Source organism: Crocodylus siamensis, chromosome 3, assembly GCF_052110815.1.
Source record: "Crocodylus siamensis isolate JL-2025a chromosome 3, ASM5211081v1, whole genome shotgun sequence".
Classification (NCBI taxonomy): domain Eukaryota; kingdom Metazoa; phylum Chordata; order Crocodylia; family Crocodylidae; genus Crocodylus; species Crocodylus siamensis.
The window spans coordinates 4544901-4567686 of record NC_143397.1 but is presented as its reverse complement, the minus strand read 5'-3'; the positions used below and the strand labels follow the sequence as shown (position 1 = coordinate 4567686).

The following is a 22786-nucleotide window of genomic DNA, read 5'->3' as shown; positions in this document are numbered from 1 at the left end:
TATCTTTTCATTTACAGTCTCTGAAAATTTATTCTTTGACCATAAATGTCTAGAAAACACACAGTGCGCCTTTTCTGCAAGGCGATGGCATATCAACGAAGCACACCGGCAATATGGTATCAAAGATTAGTAGCTGTATAGGTTTACTTTTATTTAACTGCAATGCCCAATGAAATAAAAAGTTTATTTTTATTCTTTCGTTTGAATTTTCAACATAAAGCTCCCAGTGATTTACTAATGTTACATGAACTGCCTTTGGATTCCAGCAGGCTTTGATATGGAGGCACGATACTAAACTACCACTTTGTATTCCTAGAGCAGCATCCGTCTCCAAGAACTTTATAGATGCTAAATGCAGCCAGCAACACTTCTGGGATAGAGGTGATGGGTCCATTTTACAGAGAGGGAAACTGAACTGGGTGGAGGTTATATAGCTCTGGCATTTGCCATTTGGTATGTCAAAGTAATTTAGCAGAAGAGGGGGAATAAAAGGCACCTTTGGATAGATTCAATAGCCAATAATTAACTCCAATGCAAAACGCTGAGTGCTCTGCCTCCCCTCAAACACTGTGCTTCGCTGGGGGCATTGGGCTGCAGCAAGCTAAGTTGCTCTATTATGTCCCAGTGAATTGTGAGAAAGCATTGGAGGACAACTGGCACTTGAGTGATTTCACTGACAAAGAGGGCAGGTAATCAGCTTCAGTGAAAGTGGAATACAGGCTCTAATCCATTCCCCCAGACAGGCCAGCTCGCGCTGGTTGCAGGTACCATGGAGCGCGAGTGAGCCATTTGTGTGACTGGGTGAAAAGAAGAGACAGAACAGCACCTAGGCGAGAGCTTGGGCTAACTCTGCAGTGAAGATATGAGCAGGTGCATGGGAAAGCTGGATGTTGAGGGATTTAAACAAATTAGATACGAAATGATGAGAGCGCCAGGCATCCCCAGCTGCTAACTCCCAAGATACTGAAACAGGAGACGTGCATTTGCAAGATTTTAGCCTTCGCACTTACGGGTTCAAGGAGTGAAGGAGGACCTGGGTCAGGAAGTAAAAAAGACAGTGAACAAGGGGAAGATGCTGGTTTATAACGGAGCTTCCCGAAGGCACAGCTACAATACTTCGAGGCTGGTACAGATGCACCCTAGACCAGTGCCTGAAGGTCTTTTCAAAGGTGCGATGTTAGCACTGCCAGGTGTGTGAACATGATTCGCAAGATAAAACCTACAGATTTCAACAGGAATTTGTGGTGTTAAACACCTTGCGACTGCGATGGTCTTCCTGAGTTCTTTACAACAGCACTGCCCTATTGTTTCTCCGTAGTCACAAAAGAAAGTGAGAACTGCAAACTGGAATTTTCTTGGGTGCCTGAGTCCCTCGAGGGATGCCTCTAGTCCACAGAGATTGAGAACCACTGCCCTAGACTGCCCGTGCACTGCAGGACATGAGAAGAAAACCTTTACCGCTGCCTTGTTTGCTTAAATCCTAAAACAATGGGGATAATGTAGCTCGGGTGCTAGCACCTGATGTGTATTTTCCAAATGCATGCATGTCAAAGTGCAGGCAGTACAATATTTTCTACACAATTAAAAAAGGATCCGAGCTTTTTATCTAGAATACATCGGGCAACGTAATACAGAATATATCTGCATAGTCTCCTTAGTGAGAGGAGCACCCCAGAGCACCGTAAAACCCACACCCACATAACAGCAAGCTTAGAGGATCAGCTACTTTTATGATGCTCTCTAAGGCAGTATTCACAGAATCGTAAGCTAGAGAAGGAAGGACAAACCTATTGGATCATGCAGCCGTCTCTTCCTGGTGACAGAGAACCAACCATACAATGCGCTTCCTAGACTTTGCCTCCAACAATCAGGTCCCTTGGGAGTCTATTTCCCAGCCAAATGCATCTTGCGCTGGCGTTACTACTTTTCTCATATTCCCAAAACACTTAGAGGCCCTGATCAGGGTGAAGGATGCACTGAACAGACATTCCTGAGCCCAATTCCCTGCCCTGAAAGGAGGGGGGAGGAGGAGCGCAACAAGCACACGGAGAGATCTCTCGTGTAGCAAATATCACACATGCTCCCCACTCATTTCCTGCTGGGTCCAGGAGAGGGGAAGGTGCTCCTTTCCATTCTGCTTCCAGACACGTACGCACACAGGTCAGGGAGTTTTGCCTGATAGTCAGCTGAAGTTTTTTCCCTCCTCCCCCTTAAGTTCACACCATTACTTATACTCACAGATCTTTCACAATACTTAGAAATTCATCTCTCTCTGACGTTAACACCCTTCAAGTATTTGAATACTATTATAGCCCCCCCTCCCAACCTTAGTCATCACTTATCCAAGCCAGACATATTTTAATCTTTTCTCATAAATCAATCCCTCCAGCCTCCTGATAATTTTTGTTGCTCTTCTCGGAGCTTCCTCTAATTTGTCAATATCTTTCGGGAACATGGCACCCAGAAATGAGCACAACGGCCCCGTGGCAGACTTGCACCAGAGCTGTTAAAGGGGCTGAGCTCCTCTGCACTACATGATGCAACCCCCAAAAATTGCACTGGCTTTTTAGCAGCCTTCACACTGCTCTGGAAACCCCCGTCTAATCTGTATCTATTGATACACCTGAGTGCAATACATCACTGCATGCCATAAAACCTGACCTACAACTGCACCAGACACTCTCTCATATTTGGTGGGGTCAGGCAATATCGCTGAATCTCGTGAGCAATGCCATCAGAGACCACAGTCCTCTGTAAGATCACGGATGGGGTTGGGAAGGAAGAAAGACTTTGATAATAGTGTCACGCCCTTGCTAACCTGAACTGGCCACACGTGGCATAGTTATGGGGTCAAATCCTTCCACGTGATAAACAGGAGTGATGAAGGCCTTGATTCTGAAACTGGCTGAGCGCTGGTGGTTTGTATCTCACCTGCAGCAGAGAGAACAGCACTGGCTTAATAACGGATAAAGAGCTCAGTCCCCATGCCCTGGGTGAGGGCTGATTAGACAGACATTTTTCTCACTGCTGCTTCACCGACCGTAGTGCCCAGCTGGCTGTCATCATTGCAACTGCACTTCCTTCTGCAATCATTTCCCCTCGAGACACAAATAGCCCATCTTTGCTTGCACTTAACCACCAAAGAACAATACCCTCCTTGCACTTGCAACACTTTCTTAGCTTTCCAGCTCCCCTCCTATCAACTCAGCCTCCCGCGTGCCTTGCTTGTTGTGGTGCTTGCTCAAAGCATAAAAAGAAAAAACAAGCAGCAGACCTAGGATTTGGAAATCATCTCTTTGATTGTTCTACCCTCACCGTAGCCCCCACCTCCCCTTTGCTCGTCTTGTTCTTCAGGGCAGAATATATACCTTAGTGTGGTCTGTACAGCACCCAGAGATCCTAACCGCACGAACAAAAAAAAAAATCCTTTGCACTTTTTGCTCTATTAATATTCGATTTCTATCAAAATATAGATTTCAAAAAGAGAAACAGATCAAAGTGCAGGCCGAGCCAAATACTGGCTCATGCTCTCATGAGCCCTTCTCCTCCAGTCACTTGCCCTTTCCCTTTGTTTTTGGTTTCTTTTACCACAGAGCTTCTCTCTCTTTAGACTGTCACTCCTTTTTAAGATAGGAGTGATTATCTTCTTTGTCTGAAGAGTGTCTAGAAATTTTGGGGTGGGGTATTTAATAGAAAACTTGGTACCATTTTGTACAAGTCTGCCTGCAGGTTACAGAGCCTCTGCCAGCATTTCTGAAACATGCCACTCTTTAGGGGGCACACATAAATAACAGAAACCTGATTTTCAGAGGCACTAGTCCCTCAAAGCACCCACTGCCTTCCAGCATTATTCACATGATTAACAGGTTGCCTTGCTTCTCAGGCGCAGCCCAACTTCTTAACCAGCCCTCAGCAATAAATCAGCTTCTTGTTTCCACAGGTGCAGTCATTTGGAGATCTACATAGTTTCAGGTCAAGCACTAATAACCACGTTACAATTCTGAAGTTTCCTACCTTGTCATTTAGTTATTGAACTGTGAGCGCTCATTGAATTCCTAACCACTGTGGCAAGAAATGCTAGTACGCTGTGTAAGATTTAAAACCTCATCACACAGAGGAGCAAAAATATGAATGCAATTGTTGCAAATCCCACCCTGCTGAAGTCAATGTGAGCTTTACCATTGCCTCCGGTGGGGATCAGATTTTATTATTCTGTTTGAGTTTTTTGTGTGTGAGGGGAGTAGATTTTGCTACCCCTCTGCCTTTTTACATCAAAATATTTGGAATGGGGGTGGTTCATTGCAATGTGTTCTCTCATTTGTTTTTAATCCCAATTAAATACTTCACAGACTGTTTAATGCAACATCTAAACCAACACCAACTCGCACTGGGGACCTACACTCTTTCCCTCGCCCCCTCCTTCTTGCTGATCACCTAAATTTCTATTGTTGTGACTTAAGGTGTTTTCTAGCAGAATCAGGCAGTCAAGTTTGATGGCTAGAAAATGGTATTTAGAGATTTGCTTTTGGAAACCCTCTTATAGGTAAGGTAGATATGCATTAAAATAATGGTACAAGGCAACAGCAAGGGTTAACTGATTTCTAAAAGCATTGTTTCTGAAAGTTTCCTCAAGGCCTGCTGTGTGTGTCTGAAGCCAGCAGACACACAGGCTGGAAAATTAAATACATGTACCACACTGTTTCATAACATGAGATAAGGTGGCACCGGGTCACCGCACCCAGCTGCAGAGCCCTTGGGATTTCTGGTTTTGGGGGAACAGACCAAATTAGGGAAACACCGGTAAAGCCCAAATGAAGATCCGTGCATGGGATGGGATTGTGAAACAAAGGAATATGCTGACAGGACCAAACAGGGACAGTATGATGACAACAGAGAGACCAATCAGTGATAGCTAGAGATGAAGAGTTATAACAGGGCGAGAAAAGAATACAAAAGAAAGGACTTCAAAGCAGCAAAGGGTCTCTGAGAAGGGAACCCGAGGCCACCATGGACAGAGGGCATACCACCAGCCCATCTCGTACGCCCCACCGGGCAGTGGTGACATGTACTGGGTGCATGTGCACCCCCAGACAGCAGCACTCCTGGGCAGAAGGGGCAGGCGAGACTGCTGGTGCCCCTCCTGAGCGCGCTGGCCAGGGAGGGCGCCAGGAGAAGCAGTTCCTCTGTGGCCAGTGGTGCACTGCTGCCAGTTGTGAGTTGACAGGACCAGCTGAGGGGGGACTTCCCCCCCCGGTCACTGACTCTCTGCTGGGGGGGCAAGTGCCCCCCCCCCCAAATAAGGAGGCACCATGCCACTGGGGGAGGGTGGGCCTCAGCCTCCAACCTCTAGGCTGCTGACCTCTGACATTCAAGAGAACCTCAGGGTGAAGCTCGTGTACTGGCCAGATGTACCTCGACTCTGATGACAACTCTAAGACTGGTAGAGATATAGAATTGTTTGCATTATTCTTCTCTGCCATCACTGTGTATCAATAAAATTCACCTAGTATTGAACGGAAAGGTCGTGGTTGGTCTAATGGTTTGGGGTCCATCTGGAAAAAGGTATCTGGGTCATAAATACAGCATCAACAAAATTGTTCTGTTCCCTTAATTATCTCTGCCCTGTCAGCTACATCCTTGAAAACAAGTTACCATGAGACCATTCAGATATCAATAAACACCACGTTGCAACTCTATAATATCCTGCATTCTTGTCATTATGAAGGTAGCCATTTCAGAGAGGTTTACAAAATTTAAATAAGCCAAGCACTTTAAAATGTCTGAAAATCTAAAGAGATCTTAATTATTTTTCAATATCTTCATCATTCTGGAGAATCATGAGCTTGTATAATGGCCATTTTAAATTAAAGGTTTGCTGCTCTGTGCAGTTGCCACTTCCTACTAATTGTAAATTAAAGCATAATTTAGCATGGCGGTATGCCAGTACGACAAGTAAAATTTGCAGACACTTGGTTGAAGGGGGAAAGGAGGGAGGCGCTGGTAGACTCCTTTAAGTAACAGAAAGTCAGTCACCAAGCCATACTTTAAAAGAAAACACCAGAGTTGCGAGTTGACAAACTGACATAAATTAAGAACAGAACGTTTGAAATAAAAAAAGAAAAAAAAAAGTGCTTGCCCTGTAAATCTTACAGGGCAAAAGTGATGGTAGGTTATCATTCTGTTTATTAGCATGCTCTTTGGAGAGCTCAGGCCAAGTCTGGATACGCATTCATTCCATTTTATGCCGCACATTACTGAAAACCCATTCGGCATAAATAATTCATAAACGCATTGTCTGAAAGTTAAGATTCCAAAAATGCAACATGGTTTTCAACTTTATGGTTGCTTGGTCTTTAGGACAGAAATAGACATTTGGATGGATAGGCTTGGCAAGTCTGATAAGAACCCATCAGTTTGAATTACCCACTGGAGGTGCGGAGCTCCTCATCCATGCAACAGCAGGGCCACGGCGATAGCCACATACCGTCATAAGCGTGCTGTGCTTGTGGGAGCAGGATGGTGGCAGGGAATGGGCACAGAAGGGAAGAATTAAGTGTGGAGTGGGAAAAGACTGCTGGCTTAAATGCTGAAAATACCTGGTCACAAAAGGAAAAAAAAAGCATGTATCCTGGTATCGCTGGTTAAAGGACTAGGATTATATCAGAAGGAGAATTTGGAATGGGAAAGGAGACTCACAAGGAGAATGCTGACAGTAATCAACAGGGTTCAAATTATGCACATGGGTTTTGGGGCACTTTCATGTCACGTGGACGGGGGTGGCAGATAGAGGCTGCGGTGTCTCGCTACAGGATCCAGAGGCATGAATTTGAGCCTCATTCTGCACTCGTGGTGCAGGCTGCGCTAGTCAACCCAGCTGTATATGGCTACCTGATCAGAGTCAAAGGCAGCTGGTTGTACTGCCACCGTATCATCACACCTTGGTGTGCTGTTGGCTACAAAATCTGCTGTGCCTTTACCACACTAGCTCAGACTTTGGAGCAAAGGAATAAGAAAGAGACTGCGAATGGTTTCAGAAACCTATTTTCTGATCAGGCTTCATCCTGATCCACCCCTGCTTTTTCCACTCCTCTCTGCTGGAACTTTCATAGAATCCTAGACAACGAGGGCTGGAAGGGAGCTCAGGAGGTCATGTCTGGTCCAAACACTGCTCAAAGCAGGACAAGCCCCAAATGCACCATCCCAGCCAAGGCTCTGTCTGGCCAAATCTTAGAAACCTGCAAGGATGAAGACTCCATCACCTTTCTGGGTAACCTGTTCCAGTGCTTTACTACCCTCCTAGTGAGAAAGTTGTTTCTGCTATGTACCCTCAACTTCTCTTGCTGCAACTTGAGCCCATTGCTCCATCCTCTGCTATTCAATCCCCCTCAGTCTTCTCTTCTGCAGACATTGCTGGCATTATTGGAATTACATGGACATAAAATAGAGTCATCTGGTGGCACATAAGCCTCACACTTAGTGTAGAAAGGCCACAACCTTGCAGGAAGCTAAATGTCCTCACCTCCCTTTGAAGAGAGGGTGTTCTCCACTGCAGGAAGGGCCCCTCAGTTGTATGCTCCTTGCAATGCTGTGTCTCGCTGACAATATACGTAAGAGGGGCCTTGGACTAAGTTACTTTTTTCAGTCAGTAATTTAGCCAGGGGACTCAAGTCACGGGCATCAGTATTTCAGTGATATCCTGCTCCAAACTATACTCCTCACTGCCTAGTTACTTAAAAGAGGCATTTACCTAACACAGCCTTTGCTGGACCTCCCCACTCACTAACTCCAGCAATTGTGCATTCAGCAGTCATAGGGTGAAATAGCATTGGGAGCCTGGACCAGAACCCAGGGCTCCTGCCCTCCAAGACACTACCAGCCCACAAGGTCACAGTCCCACCCATGCTTGCTTGTTCTCCTACCAGCCCAAACTCAGTTGCTCATTGGGCCAAGATGCTCTGCCTCACCTACAGCTTTGTAGCTTGGGGAATTTCCTGGGAAGTGGGAGATGGGGTTCAAATCCCCTCTGATTAGGGTAGCCCACAACCCTGGCGTCCCACTTTCTGGGCAAGTACCTTAACCACAAGGCAGACAAGGAATAGGTGGCTGGGTCCTCTTCCTCCCCAGTCAATAGTACTGCCAGTTAAACATGTGAAGGAGCTCGATCTCTCCATGACAAAAGGTCCAGGGAGATGCATCTTCCTTCTGAACGAGCTGGAAGCTCAGTCTGCCTTTTGAAAGACTGGAAGAGCTCTGTGCCTTCGCGGGACACATCTCCACTCCCTGAAGATGTGCATCTGCTCACTATCAAAACTAAATGCTTTGCTCCATAAGACAGGCTTACCATCTTGAGGAGAGGCATCCGCTGCAGGGGCTAAGTTTTAGACTGTCTGGTAAGCAGCACAGGATCTGAGCCTTGATGCCCTAGCGCTACATGCAGGGGCCCGCATGGCCTGAGACTCTGGAAGGGCACACAAAACCTCTGGAGAAACAGTAACCGAGCCAGCACCATCAACCCCCCTGCTTTGCACACTGGGATAAAAGGGTATGGGCTCTATTCATTTCCAAGTATACTGTAGCTCTCTGGGGAAATGCATGAATTAACTGAGATTTCACAGATGAAAGAGAAGGATATATGGTTCAAGCAAAAGTGTCAGGGGTAAAACAATATCCATAAGAATGCAGCATGTTCACAGTACCTGGTTTAAGTCAGCATGTAAACAATGCGTGGGAGGAGGGCAACTGCTGGAGTCGCGTGGTAAATATGAATAAGAGCCATATGGCAAAGCCAGTAACACCATTCAAAGCTTCATAAGCAAACAAGAATTGAATAGGGCTTGATGCTGTGGAAGCTACCCAGTGGGCATGTCTACACATGCATTTACTGCACAGTAAGTGGTTTTTAGGCAGCTGTCTACACATGCAGTTGTTAAGGCTTTAAAGGTGCTGTAATGTGGCTTGCTAGGTGCCAACATCAGCCTGCCCTGGTCAGCACCCTAGACAGCCCCAGCCCTGGCTCCAACCTCTTCCCCATGTTCCTGCTTCCCGTCGGAGGAAAGCGAGCCGGAGCTCAGTGTGGGCAGCATGCTGTCGCCAGGTGCCATGGTGCTGCAGATGCTGAAAACGTGGGAAAGCCTCCCCACCGCCCCCTGTGAGTCCCTGCAGGAGAAGGGGGCAGCACAGCGCGGGCAGGGCTGTGTCATCTGGATTTTCTGCAGTACCCGGCACCACTTTTCCTGCCCCATGGAGTGAGCTGCTCTGCTCCGCTCAGCCCAGGCTAGATTGGGGCTGCGTCTGCAACACCTACCTCCATCCGAGGCATGTGCCGACCTTCCCTGCTGCCAGGACATTGCTTGAGAGAGAAGTGACGTGGGCTGCTGGGGGCTCCATGCAGCTCAGCCCCGGCTCCTACGTTGCACCCAGCTTCTCTCACAGGCAGCATCCTGGTGGCAGGGAAGCCCAGCGCACGCCTAGGACAGAAGTAGGTGTTGCAGGGAAACTGGCACCAGGAGCGGACGCAGTCCCAACCCTGCCCGGGCTGAGCCGAGCAGAGTGGCTCACTCGGTGGGGCAGGGAAAGCAGTGCCAGTGCAGTCCAGCCCGCTCAACCCACATAGTGTTAAGTCAATTAATGTCTTACGTCACCTTACACGTCCAATGTTACTGCACAGTAAGGCGTCTACACATGCCTTACTGCACATTAACTAATCGGGTGTAATTTGATACCTGCATCACGCAGTATCTTGATGCAGGTATCAAATTTACACCCAAGTCGGCATATTCACTATAGTTACTGCATAACATGGGTGTGCACGTCTAGGTGCTGCCTGTCCAGCACAGTAATTTTTAGGTTACAGTGCAGTAACTGTGCACATGTAGACGTGCCCAGTTAGAAGAATCCCCTCCAAGAGAAAAATGCCAGCAGGAAAGCATGGAGTGCAGGGTACTTGAGCCGGATGCCCTTTGTTGTAGTCATTGCATCGTAACCACCTATTTCTAAAATGTTACACAGGCGGGAGGTGTCCCACTGAGATAAATTACCTACTTTTTGCAACTGAACAGATGGGTAGGGAACGGAAATTTTAGTTTGTTCATTCCCAGCAGTAACTAGCAAAGATGATCCTGGGCTCGGCAGGATTACTTTTCTATAACCATACACCTGTGGATATCCCGTGTTTCTGTCAGGAATGACATGATATCACTGAGACGCTACAAAAAATGAAGTAGGGGAATGAGTGGCTCAGGGGACTGATATTAAGCGTCTCATTTCCATGCTGCTTGTTTGCATCTAACCCAGGCTGGAAGTGACCAAAAGATGCCTCCATCTGCTGTTTGACGGGTTATGTGAAATGAGGTGGTGAGACTCAGCAGATGTGTTCTCTTCACAAAAAACACCATAATTAGCAACCTTACTGATAGCATCAGAAAAGAGGCCAAGGACTGAACGAATAATGTAGGCTGAACCGTGATTCTCTTCCACCGAGTCTAAGGCACGTTTGTGGTGAGGTTAGGGGAGGTTACACTGCTACCACCTGCACACCAGAAAGGGCTGAAATCCAGTCTAAGGAGCAAAAACAGTTGAGGGCTGCTTGGGACATGTAAGGAGACATTGTCTGTGCCTTCCTCAGACCAGGGGGAAGGAGAAAAAGCAGCAGGATGGAGCTCACAAGAAATTCAAGGCTGTATCTGAACAAAGCTTCTCCCCCTCATGTAAGTATACAAATTTATTCACATAGGTAAGTACGTACGTACGTATGTGTGCGCGCGCAATACTGAATATTTTGTGGAACATGAGAGGCATCGTTCAGGAAACTTTAAAAAAAATTAGTGGCTATTGTTCTGCCAGCATCTCCTACCCAACTTTATACCAAGACCTCAAAGGAAACAGAACTTTTACTTATAAAAAAAAAAAAAGAAACAATTCAAAATGAATGTGACCCAGGGACTTACCCTTCTATGCAACAACATGAACAGAGTGCACAGAAGACAGTGAAGTCTGCAGGGCGTGAAATTAAAATTTTCACACAGATACAATGAAGTAATGATACAATGTTACAACCTTGGCACAAAAATCTTCTGGTTTGAGTAAAGTCAGCGTCATGTGATGTTACGGTTTGTGCACCAGCAGAAACGGTTTTCTGCTAAAAAGTTCATAAACACAAAGAGACAAAGCAAGGGAACATACAGACAATTACAATGAGTCGCCACATTCTACCTAGCTAGGCATTTCTTGGGCTCTTGTCACTACTGCATTTAATTGCTGTGGTCACCTGAGGGCAGGTAACGCGCACATGCACACACCTGAAACTCTAGAAGGTAAGACATCATTGGCAAACAACAAACAGGGGGGTTACTGGCAAAGAACGCGAGGCATGGGAGCTTCCAGACCAGCTGTCTATCTCGACTCCAAATCCTTCTAGTCTACCAGACATTGAGGGGCGCAGGGGAGGTCGGCTAAATTTTAAGCGTGCACGTAAGATTAGGAACATGCCGAACAATTACAAAGTACCGAGAAGAGGTAGAAATGTAAAGCAAGCAGAGCGATGCTTAACACTTCACCAGCCACAATCAGGAGGGGAATAAATGAGGGGACACGGATGATACCTTGGGTACTCAAGTGGCACAGAGACACTGGGAGCCAGAGAAATTCCTACCAGTCAATGTGCAGGAGCAGAGGCTCACACAGGAGGGACTTTGTGGTGAGGGATATTGCTGGAGACAAGAATCTATGCAAAACAAGTTAAAAATTGCAGCCACGCTCCTATAAATATATAAACACCAGGCCCCGCTGAATTATCAGCCATTCTGTACACTGCAAAAAAACCCCATTTTATTTCCAGGAGTGAGAAAAAGTCTCCAAACTCATAAATCGTAAAGCTGCATCGTAAGTCATGATGCTTCATAGCTATCTGATAGATTGACAGACACACAAACACTCTACAAAATACATTTATGGGTCTGAACTGCGGGGAATAAAATTTGAATTCAGCACTGCCGCTCTTCTGAAAGCATCTCTTGATCACCGGCACGGAAGTTACACACGCAAGTACCATCGGTAATGCGAGTTGTGTGCAGAACTCACCCTTCTGGAAATGTACCTGAAAAAGTCAGTCCAACAGTGCAAAGGTCATTTCTGACATGGCATGTTTCTCACGCCCTATTGATCCGAGACTGAACACATGGGGAAACACGCTACCCAATGTGACTGAGTTTTGCCTTTTATACACTTAATAAAATCTTCAAGTCTGCAGCTTATTAAATTTTTTTAAATTTTTACTCATTTCATTCCAGTGATTCCATTAGGTTGACTTCTTCATCTTTATTAAAAAAATAATCAAAACTGAAATGTTTCAATAAACCCAATTTTGGTTTTTAGTAGTAAAAGATGATTAACTGCAGATAAAGCAAAAATGAAAGTTAAAAGTATAATAGCATTAGAGGGCTTGAGAACCTCTTCTTGGAGATCTTTAAAGCATATAGGAAACATTACAAGTGACTTTGGAACTGTGCTGCATTTATTGATTTGACATGGGGGGGAACCAACAGAATTTAAAACTATTCGACAGATACCTGCCATAGGAGGCTGTTTTCACTACCCATTTCAGGCATGTGCACATTAAAAGCCCTCTAAAATTTATGAGTAGGAAGAGCCGAAGGAAAGAGAAAGATGTTACTGCAGCTCAAATAACCAGAGGTAATTTAGGATAAGGCAGAAACTAAACAATCATAGATAGAGAGTCAATTTTACTAAATTGCTTCATTTTCCTTTAAATTTATGTTTTCAAATTATCATATTGTTTCCAAAGCATTCCAAGTAAAAACAGTAATTTAACTCCCCCTGCCCCCCTCCCTGCAACTTCAATGGGAATGTACCAGCTGATCAGTCATGGGCTTTATCTGAATTATTATATAAGCCCAAGAATTAGCAAGGATAGAGAAGTGTAATAGTTGCACTGAACAATCTAAATGCCAGAAAGGAAGAGATAAAACAATGCCTATGATTAAACAGGGACGGTATGATAACAGGGGGGCAGGGATGGAGGAGACCAAGTATTTAGTTTCTCCTGAAGATGCTCAGCTGAATACTGATGAGCTCACTTTAGTACCCCAGTCACAGTGTGCGACAAAAACAAATCTGCCCATACCCAACAGAGTATGGTTTTGAACAGGGCCATCTGATTTAGGAAGAGAAACAGAATCAGTCACATTTTGTGGTAGAAACTGATGCATTCAGCTTAAATAAAGAATAACCACAGGCTGACAACAAATCTCCTTGCCACAGTAAGGGGGTTAGGAGGGGGTATGCTGTCATCTCTTTCTAAAGTTTCCTTCAAACTCGTATCAAACTTTGGAAGACATATGGTACGATTCAATACTCCCCAAAGAAATACTGGGAAGCTCACAATTCAAAAGTTTTAACTACCTTAAACAGTTCTCCAGATATTCAGCTTGCCATGCAGTGAAACATTGTCATGATAAATAGCAGATGCCCGAATGCACAAATATATCTTCTCAACAGTTATTTCACTGCCTTATTTTTGAAGTGTCAGGGCCTGATTCTCCTGTCATTAAGCCCTAGTCTAACTCCATTTACGTCCTGATGCCGCACCATTGTAACCATGAAACTCAAGCTCCACATATTGATTTTCTGCATCAGAAAATCCTGTCCCAAGAGATAAATGTATATTTCCCTAAATGTTCTCCATCCTATTAAGGACCACAGCAGTTGACTAAGACGGACCTAAGTAAAGGAGGTACAAGCAGACTGAGACATGTTGAGACAACCATTGATTGAAAGTTATCAGGATGGACCATTTTCCATCCATTTCTCAAGGCCTCTGTAACACTCAAAATCCTCTATTAGGGGAGGATGTCGACCTTCTGAAGTACTAGCCAATCACAAGATGACCAAGAGCCACCAATGAGATGCCACTATGCAAAAGAAAAATGCAAACTTGATACATGCTAAGTGAAGCATTTCCAGTAGAAAGGGAAATAAAACTACTGAACAAAGCACCACTGAGACTTCATTTGGAGCGATGTCGGCAGCTAGTCTGCCACTGGCAACATCTACGAGCCTTACTATGGGAAGGATTATACTGGAGGGGTTTCTCTACAGCAGAAACAGCTCTTGCCATCTCCTCCGATTTCCTTAACACACACTGTTGTAGATGGTAACTGCCCCAAAGAGTTGCCCGTCTAAATGGACAAGACAGCTACAGGGTGGGGGAAAGGCAAAACGCACAAGCAATATGAGCATGGTGGTAACAAGTGGCGTGCCAGTCTATAATACCCTTTTGGAGTAGGGGCTGGATGGAGAGAGGAGGCGGTCAGGAAGCATGGGATGAAGTAGCAGAGGTTCAGCTAAGTGGAACACAAGAGGGAAAAGGAAAGGGAGAGAGGGGAGAAGAGGCAGGTAGAGAAAGGAGGAGACATGAAGGGGGAGCAGGGTGAGGGTCAGAGCAAACTGCTGACCTGCAGAAGGCAAAGAAAGTCCAGTCGGTACTGCAGGAAGTAAATTTTCACATGAAAGCTCCTGCAGCCCCTGGTAACTTGCTGTTACAATAAGAAGGGACAGCCCTTTCACTGTAAGGGTGGCAGGAGCAATGAACAAGGAGAGGACTAGAGCGGAGCAGGTGAGGGGACTCAACCCCCTCCCCTTGCTGAACAGTTACTGGTCTGAAGAAGCTGCGTGTCAAGCTGCAGCCTCAAGCCTGATGCTTCGGCCTGACGGCATGGCCACTTATCTTGGCCTGCCATCTCCTGACTAGCCAACCAGGCCTGTCAAAGCTGGTGTGAAGCTTTCAGTGCAGATGAATCCTCCACCAATGCCCTGTCACTGGAGTGGATGGCTGGGGTCAACTGACTCGCCACTTCCCAATGACCTGGAAAAAGGAAGCGTCTGGGCAACAGGTCAACCTGACCCAAGACCGTTTCGCTGTACCCTCTGATTTGCTCCTTGGCTTCGCCCTGCATGGTATCCCAGCTTCTTGACTCAGCACATCCTTGGGCTTTGCTCTTGGATTGCCCTCCTGGTTTCCCCATCTGGTTTGACTTTGGATTCCACTTACCCATCCTCGTCTTAGTTGGTGCTTTGATCCCCAAGTGGGCTCAGATCTGGCTGCCCACATTTGCCCTGGCTGCCCATGATCTGGTGCGACACCCTGCTACCTCCCCGTCTAAGAAGCGATGCCTAAGATCACAGCATGTCCTCAGGACTGGAGAATCCTTCTCTAGGCAGGAGTGGAAGGAAGTCAAGACAATCTTTCTGCCATTTGTGCAGAAAGAGGTAAAGACAATCTTTTTACTGTGGCCATTTAAATGCAAAAATCACACAAGTACTATAAAAATAGAGAGGGACTCATCAGGGCAGTCACAGCACTAGGGAGGAAACCAGGAGAGGACACCATCACCAAAACCAAAGGAAAAGGAGGTGCAGCAGAAGGGGGTTTGATTGGTGGTGTCAGAGATAGCAACATAGTCAAAAAGGAGGATGGAGAAGAGGCTTTAAAATACGTCCAGAAAAGATCAGTAGACGCTGCTTCAGTAAAGTGGCTGGAGCAGACTGGAAGAGATCCAGGATAGCATGGGAGGAAAGGAACACAAGCCTGGAAAGGCAATGGAGAAAAGAAGACAGATGTGACAGTAGCTGGAGAAGCAGTGGTAGCCAAGAAATGCTTCCTGGTGATGAAGGACAGCAGAGCCTGGGGAAGAGAGCAGCCAATGCTTGGCTTTTTACATGTGAAGAAGCTTGGTTAAACTCACAAATGGGAAGCAGGTTGAAGGGCTACACTGATTTTCATGCATGACCTAGAAGGTGGCAGCAAACTACCCAGCAGCAGTGCAAAAATCAGTATTGGAAACATCCAGTGCATAACCATAAAGAACCGTGTCACCTGAAGATATCGATTTAAAGGGTTAAGTCAGCTTCGTAATGTGATTTGTACTCTATTTTCCTTTGCTTATTATTACTTTCAAACCATAATCAACTCATTGTCACACCACTGAGTGATGGAAACCTTGCCAACGACTTCAAAAATTGACAAGTTTTCTGTTGCGCTGAACATTCCCAGAAGACCTTTCCCCTCATTTTAATATAAAACCCTGTCAGGTCCACATAGATGAATAGGAAAAAACAACTGTTTAAAGGATATGCAGCTGTAACAGACCTCCCCCAACTAGTCAAGTTTGGAATAAAAGACGATCAAAAAGATTTGAAGATCCCGTTCTAGATTAATGCAAATATCTGCCTGTTTGCAAGTGTACTTTTTGATTAAACTGGCATACATCAAGTACAATTAGAAAGGTTATTTATAACTAAGAAATACATAATTCTGCATTTTAATGAGGGTGACAATTACAGCCGACAGTTGCTAATTAACATTAATCCTTTTGCACTGGGAGTCAGAATCTCCTGGTGTGATTTTCTTTGTCAGCAATGGACAGAACAAAATTGCCATCGTAAAGCAGTTACCAGGTCCCTTTGGTACAAACAAGTGTTCTCCTTACTCACAATAAAAAAAAAAAAAAATCTCTGTTCATGTTTTAAATTTGATAACCTCAGGTGTACGTATGGAATACAGTTTCACAATTTAGTTGGGGACGACAATATTAAATGTAATTAGGCACAGCATTTTCATAGTTGAACATAATTCTGGGTCTCCCAAGGGTAAGTCTGGTTGGGTGAAATCTGATTTTAGCCCCACATTGCAAATCTCTTAGCGCTAACTTGTTTTCTGTTCCAATTTTAGGCTCTCATCTATACACCTTTGGTCCAAGGAGTTTTAAGCTTCTCGTCACAGTAAACAGCCTCCTGAAGGAAGCGCTGAAGATGAAACTGGCCGCAAATCAGTTAGCTGTAGCAACTTTTTTTTTTTTTTTTTAACCTAGCAAGACAAGAACATTCTCATTTTGAAAATAAGTTGTACCTATCAATTCCAATAGCTGTCATGCACATCTTTTACCTGATTTTAAAACCACACAAGGCCCTCAAAATACCGTCCTTAAATATAACTTTACACCATACAAACTGTTGACCAAAAGAACAGCTTGAACAGTTATGATTCTCTAAAAGACCATGCAAACCTGGGATGGATGCATTTCCATATGCATTTCCAAGAGGGAAAATTATCAGCGTTATACTCCCAGCCAATGCTTTCCAAAAAATCAACAGAAAATTTATCGATGGCTCCCAAACAAAATTGGTCCAAATGCAGTCCAGGTTGGAATTTGTGTCTTGAGACTGTTCATCCACTCCATAAAGTCTCTGAATAAAGAGTGTCAAGGTGCTTACCATTTGGGTCAGCCCACAGGAATGAGATCAATGTTAGACACAAATAAATGAGATGGCAGAAAAGGGGCTTTGCACGCTCTGAGCAACGGAAACCATAATGCACTACTTACAAAGTGCTGTAAATTTCACATTTATTTTGTAAGCATGAGATAGATGGGTTATTTCTACATACAGAGGTGCCCAACTAAAATCAAGATAAGTGATATTAATGTCCTATGGTCAGTATTATTGAACCTCGAAAGCAATAAACTATGAGTCGATAAATATTACATTTGCAACATAGTTAACATTCTTCTACTGTCTCTGGCACTTATTACACATTGTAACCGCAAGTCTACAATACATTATTCATATTTGGGGTGTCACTGAGTGATGGATTGCTGTAAGAGAGGCTGTCCTTTAAATAAATCAACAAATAAAAATGCAAATGTTAACATTTTCAGCCACAACTTTTTCCATCGTGAATGGGGAATGAAAATTTCACATTATATCGACAGCCAGCAGAGAGAACAATTAACAACCTACACTGTGAATAAGAGAGATTAATTTGCCAACGTCTGGTTTTATCACTTGCATATGGAACTATATTGGACTTTTCGTGCTGTTAGCTCTCCTCGGGGAAAAGAGAAAACTTGTCTCCTATCATGTTCACCACCCTATCCACCACCCCTCTCCACACACGCTCTTAATTCCTTAAAATGTTTATAAGTTAGGCATGGAGTGAAAGATGTTTCCCCCCACTCCTTTGAATTCAAAATCATGTCTGATATGGGAAAAAGCACCGCTGTTCCTTCAGAAGTGTTTACTAATACAAGCTCTTTAGAGAAATAAGAGCTTCGGAATACCATTTTAAGAGCAGAAACACATTTAAAGCATCTGAGATGCTTGGATCTGAAAAACAACCACGGTGTACACAATTGCAGCTAATGCTTTTTCAGATCACTGTTTTATTTACCAAGCGCGCTGTGTAATGAATCTGCTACATGCTATTCCAACGTGCGCTATTAAGTATACAACTTTGTGCATTACATTTTACATCAAATATTAATTTGCTTAAACGTCCCCGAATACACATCTACCTTATCAGAGATGTGCTGGGCAACTGGATAAATAATTCTGTTTGTAAAAAGCCCCTAAACAGAAATTTCCACAATGCAACTTGTTTGTAAAATTCCAAAAGGCCGCTGTGGTCTAACAGATAATAGCGTGGCAAGGGTGTAATACGGATGTTGCAGAAACTTTTAAATCACTTTTATTTTAACATCTAAAAGGAACTTAACTCCAAAAATATACATCTGGCTAGCATTAAAGGTCTATTTGAGAGCTGCAACAAGAACATTTAGGTTTATACAGCTGAAATCCCAGGCTATCACCCACGGCTTTAATTCACTTCTTTGCTAAACCCATCAGAAATGGTTTTCTCCAGCTGTCCAAAGAGGGAAAGACAGAAATTTAGCAGAGTTACAGAGGGGCCTGGCAACAGCAAGACCCTCGAGAGCCTGTATCCTTCTTGCTCATGTCCAGATGAACGTGGACGTTTGGTTTGCCATGGACTATTAGCGGCGGCACACCTTGTGCTGCCACTAGTTGTCTCTGGAGAACACCCGTGCCACGCACGCTCTGGTGCGCGCCAATTGTCCCGGGTAGGGTAGAGACGAGGCTGGGGCCAGCCCTGGGATGGTCCCTAGAGCCTTACCTGGGGTCCTGAGAGCCTCTCAAAACTGTAGCAGCAGTGATCCTGCCACCCAGGGCTGGGCCAGCAGCTGCAGTGTGGCTCCAGCAGGCCAGGCTCCAGTTCTGAGTTTAGTGTACAGGCCCTGTGTGTGCTGCTCTGCTTTTTTTTGGCACAGGTCTTTTTTTGATCCCTGGATATGCATGGGTCAAAAAAACCAGCCCCGTGCTGGTCCCTTGCAGACGAGTCTGCGGTGCCACATGCCACATTGCCGTGCTTGTCTGGATGCGGCCTTTGGGTCTCACTGGCAGGCACTGCCCTAGGACTTACCAAGTCAAAGCCTGATGTTACAACAGTGCTTGTGGGGGGAGACCGAAGTCTGCTTGGTACCTCACCGAATTCAGAGGAGAGGATCCCAGGTACAAAGCCAGTTCTACAGTTGGTGCTTTCTTGTAAAGTACCTGGTTTTATATTTTGTTATAGAATAATTATACCCCTTTTTGTACCAAGGACCGTTGCTTTCCCCGAGATCAGTGTTCCATTATATCAGAAATGAATCCCTACTTTACGCAAAACCTCCCTGAATTCCTGCCTTTAGTGAGGATGCAAAATCAGGTTTCTGATGCAAGTTTTAATAGTCACACCTCCCTTTCAAAGCTCACTTCCAAGTCACAGCCAAAAACACTGTTTTGCCTGTAAAACAAAAACAAAAACAAAAAACCAGGAAGAACAATACATAAGGGAGAGCAGGTCCTGCAGTCAGGTCTGAACACACCAGGCAGAGAAACCAGGTTTTGAGGGACAAGATATGTTCTTCTTCCAAACAGGTCATTATCATCTTGTCACAGGAAACCTAACCTGAACCTGTCTTACCTGGTTGTTAACTCAGCCTGCCTCAGCCAGGCTTTACAACCATCAGGATATGGAAAAGCTTTCTAAACCTGCCGTGAACCAAGCTCAGAGAGGTTTGCAGAGATGTAGCTGCCTGCCCTGAACACCGTTTATGCCATAACTGTCATGTTAGGAAAAGCAGGTGGTGGAGATGCACATTAGCTACTTCTCCAAAGCTGACGGATCAGATGCTTGGATGTACTTCGTTTGAAAAGAAGACATGGCCCATATCATTCCTTTATAGCTAGCTTGCTAACGTTAGTTTTGAAAGCTGAAAATCTTGCGTGTCCAGATCTAACCTACCAAAGCATCTCAAGCCCTCAAGATCTCTATTTCTATTGTACTTCGGGCCTGCAAGTACCTCATCCAAAGAGAGCAGGAGCTAGGACCACTTGTCTCTCTCAAGGAGGCAATGTGAAATATCCCTGAAGGGTTGTCCAGGAAGCACGGCAGGAAACACCAGTGGGCTGCCATGTGGGTGCCCTGACCATGCCTGCGTATCCAGGCAGCACTGCCCTCTTTCCACAGCTGTGCTAGCATCCAAACACCTTGCACTGGCTGTCACTCTCCAAACCTTCCTCCCCGGCAGATTTTCTCCTGCTGTTGCTGTGTGCCAGGGTTTATGCTAGTTAGGGCTGGCATAAACATGAGTTGAATCTAGTCCCCATAAATTTAAATAGTCAAAAGTAATTACATTACAAGCATGGCAGATTAAATAAATTTGCTCTTAGGCTAAGGCTTTGTACAGCAAATTTCAGTCCCTGGCCAACTGTTGTGGTTAAGCTGTTAACTCCCCCCAAATCATGGATTATAACGAACACGCTGACAGACCCTTAACTTTAGTGGCACAAAAGCAGCCATAATTCTCAATATTGATTAATTTAGTTAGTTAAACCTGCAGTCTAAGCTTATAACCATTCGGTGATAAATTGAGACTGACCTGCTGCCCAAGCAGGTTTTTTGATGAAGGATAGGATCAGCTTTAGGTCTCCGCAGAAATACTTGTCCATTTACCATTTTCAATTAGAGAAGCCCATGAGTAAGGAAAAGCACAACATGGATACTTAACTTGGTCAATTATACTCACATGCAGCCTCAACCAAGACAGAGACAGAGCGGGAGAGATCGTCCAGGAAGTATGGAATTTGTCAAAATTGTTCATTAGCTAGTAAAACAAACCTTTAAAGGTGACGGGTAATCAGAATCATTTTCTGGATCTGCTTCTCTATCTGACATCGCTTTCAAACACTGTACTGCAACACCTATTTCACTCTCTGTTGCAGTTACAGCATGGCCCTTCCATCCTGTGGAAATCAGATTCCTTTTTCTGACCACTTCTGGTCTGACTGCATTTTTTTTAATATGCGGACAGTTATCTTATATCTGCTCCTCAGCCCTCGGATGGAGTTTCAGCCTTGCTTCTAAACTGTCACTGGTAACACCCAGCAAAATCCTTACAGACACTCATCAGTCAACACTGCCAGCATCCAGAGACAATGCTGACTGCTGAGAATAACGCTTATGTAGTTGTGGGCTTCTTGTTTGCTTAAACATGCAGCTGTGGAAAGCAGAGCCCCATCCATCTCGATTTCTTACATCATTCCCGTAGTATCAGCCTTTTCTTCAAAAGAAAAATTTTGTTTCTATTGCTGAATAAGTACAAATCTGTCAATATTAATAGTGGTTTTTTCACCTATTATATATCACAAGTTGCTTCAGAAGATAGAAATAAACTGCCAGCTGCTGCCAAGAACACAGGGATGACAGAAAACATACATTTGCTTTGTCCAACGGGTTAAGAAAAGATTAAAACTGATTCTACCGTCAAGCACTTTAGTTTCTCCAACTAATGTTTAATTCTTCTTATAAGATGTGTCCTACATTTTAGTCATCCTGTTGCAGAGAAGTGCAACCAGAGTTGCAAAATGAAATATATTTCTATATTAACAAAGAGTCAATTTGACACAAGGGTTTCTGGTTTGGTTTTTTTTTCTGTTTGCTTTGGGTGGTGGGGGGAATTTACACCGGAATAGGGGGAGGGGGAGAAGGTCTGCTGCTGTTCTCATCGTGTGTGTTTTTAAAAATACTCAGAGCTTCAATGCAATCCCTCCAAAAGGCAAAGATGGATTTAGACTCCTCAGGGCAACCACAAAGCTTTCTTCTTCATTGGAGCAGGAGTGATAATGCTGCTTTCCGACAGCCTTTACAGCTGATACAGAGTATAATCAGGAGGTGCTGACTTAATGTGATTTTGTTACTTGTCATTAAACATAAAATAACATTTGTCAAAAAAAAAAAAAGGGAAAGAAATGCCGTTTGGTACAATATAGAGAAGGAGGGGGGAATATATGGGGATTACGATCTTCAAGTGGATTTAAAGCCTAACGGGTTAACACCATCCCTTTAAATTATTTACAAATGTGTCTAATGTGTCAGGGCTTGGAACATAAAATACTTTCTGTTCAAAATCTAGAATAAAATTAAAATGTTAAAACTTGGCATATTCCTGCTTTTCTTATTCTAACAAGCAATTTAAGGCTTACTATAAATGTCAAAGGATACGGCAGTTTTTAGTTTATATTATCCAGCTTGCATTAACATGAAAAATCATAGAAACTCCGGCACTTTCCTGCATCTCGGGGAATTTGATGGTTGCATTTGCAGAATCTTAAACCAGAGATTACCCAGCAGCTTACCGTGAAGTGTCATGCTGGATTGGTGATGTGGCTGTGGCTACAAGCTCTTTTCTGCTGCTTGTCAGCGCGGGAGACGTAGCTGCATCCTTTCTAGATCCTGAAGCTGTCCCTGCGGAGAGAAGGGGAAGGCAATCCAGTGGGCATTAGAGGCCTGGAAGTTTTGGACAGCTCTTCTGCTGTTTGACGTTATTACAGAACACAGGGCCCAAAGTTGTGCCATTCTTCAGGGTACTGTATA

The 22786-nt window shown here is 44.5% G+C and overlaps 1 protein-coding gene across 3 annotated transcripts in view; it reads right to left on the bottom strand.

Annotated features, from left to right (window-relative positions):
• The window catches only part of KIAA1328 (KIAA1328 ortholog), a 212626-nt gene that overhangs the window by 7683 nt on the left and 182157 nt on the right, over positions 1-22786 (bottom strand). Inside the window, exon 10 of one of the 3 annotated variants that reach the window (XM_090037615.1) lies at positions 22549-22657. The exons of the other annotated variants lie outside the window; for them this stretch is intronic. Within the exon in view, the coding sequence (XP_089893741.1) occupies positions 22549-22657 (109 nt within the window). The remainder of the gene's footprint in view (positions 1-22548; positions 22658-22786) is intronic. 3 annotated transcript variants of the gene reach the window in all.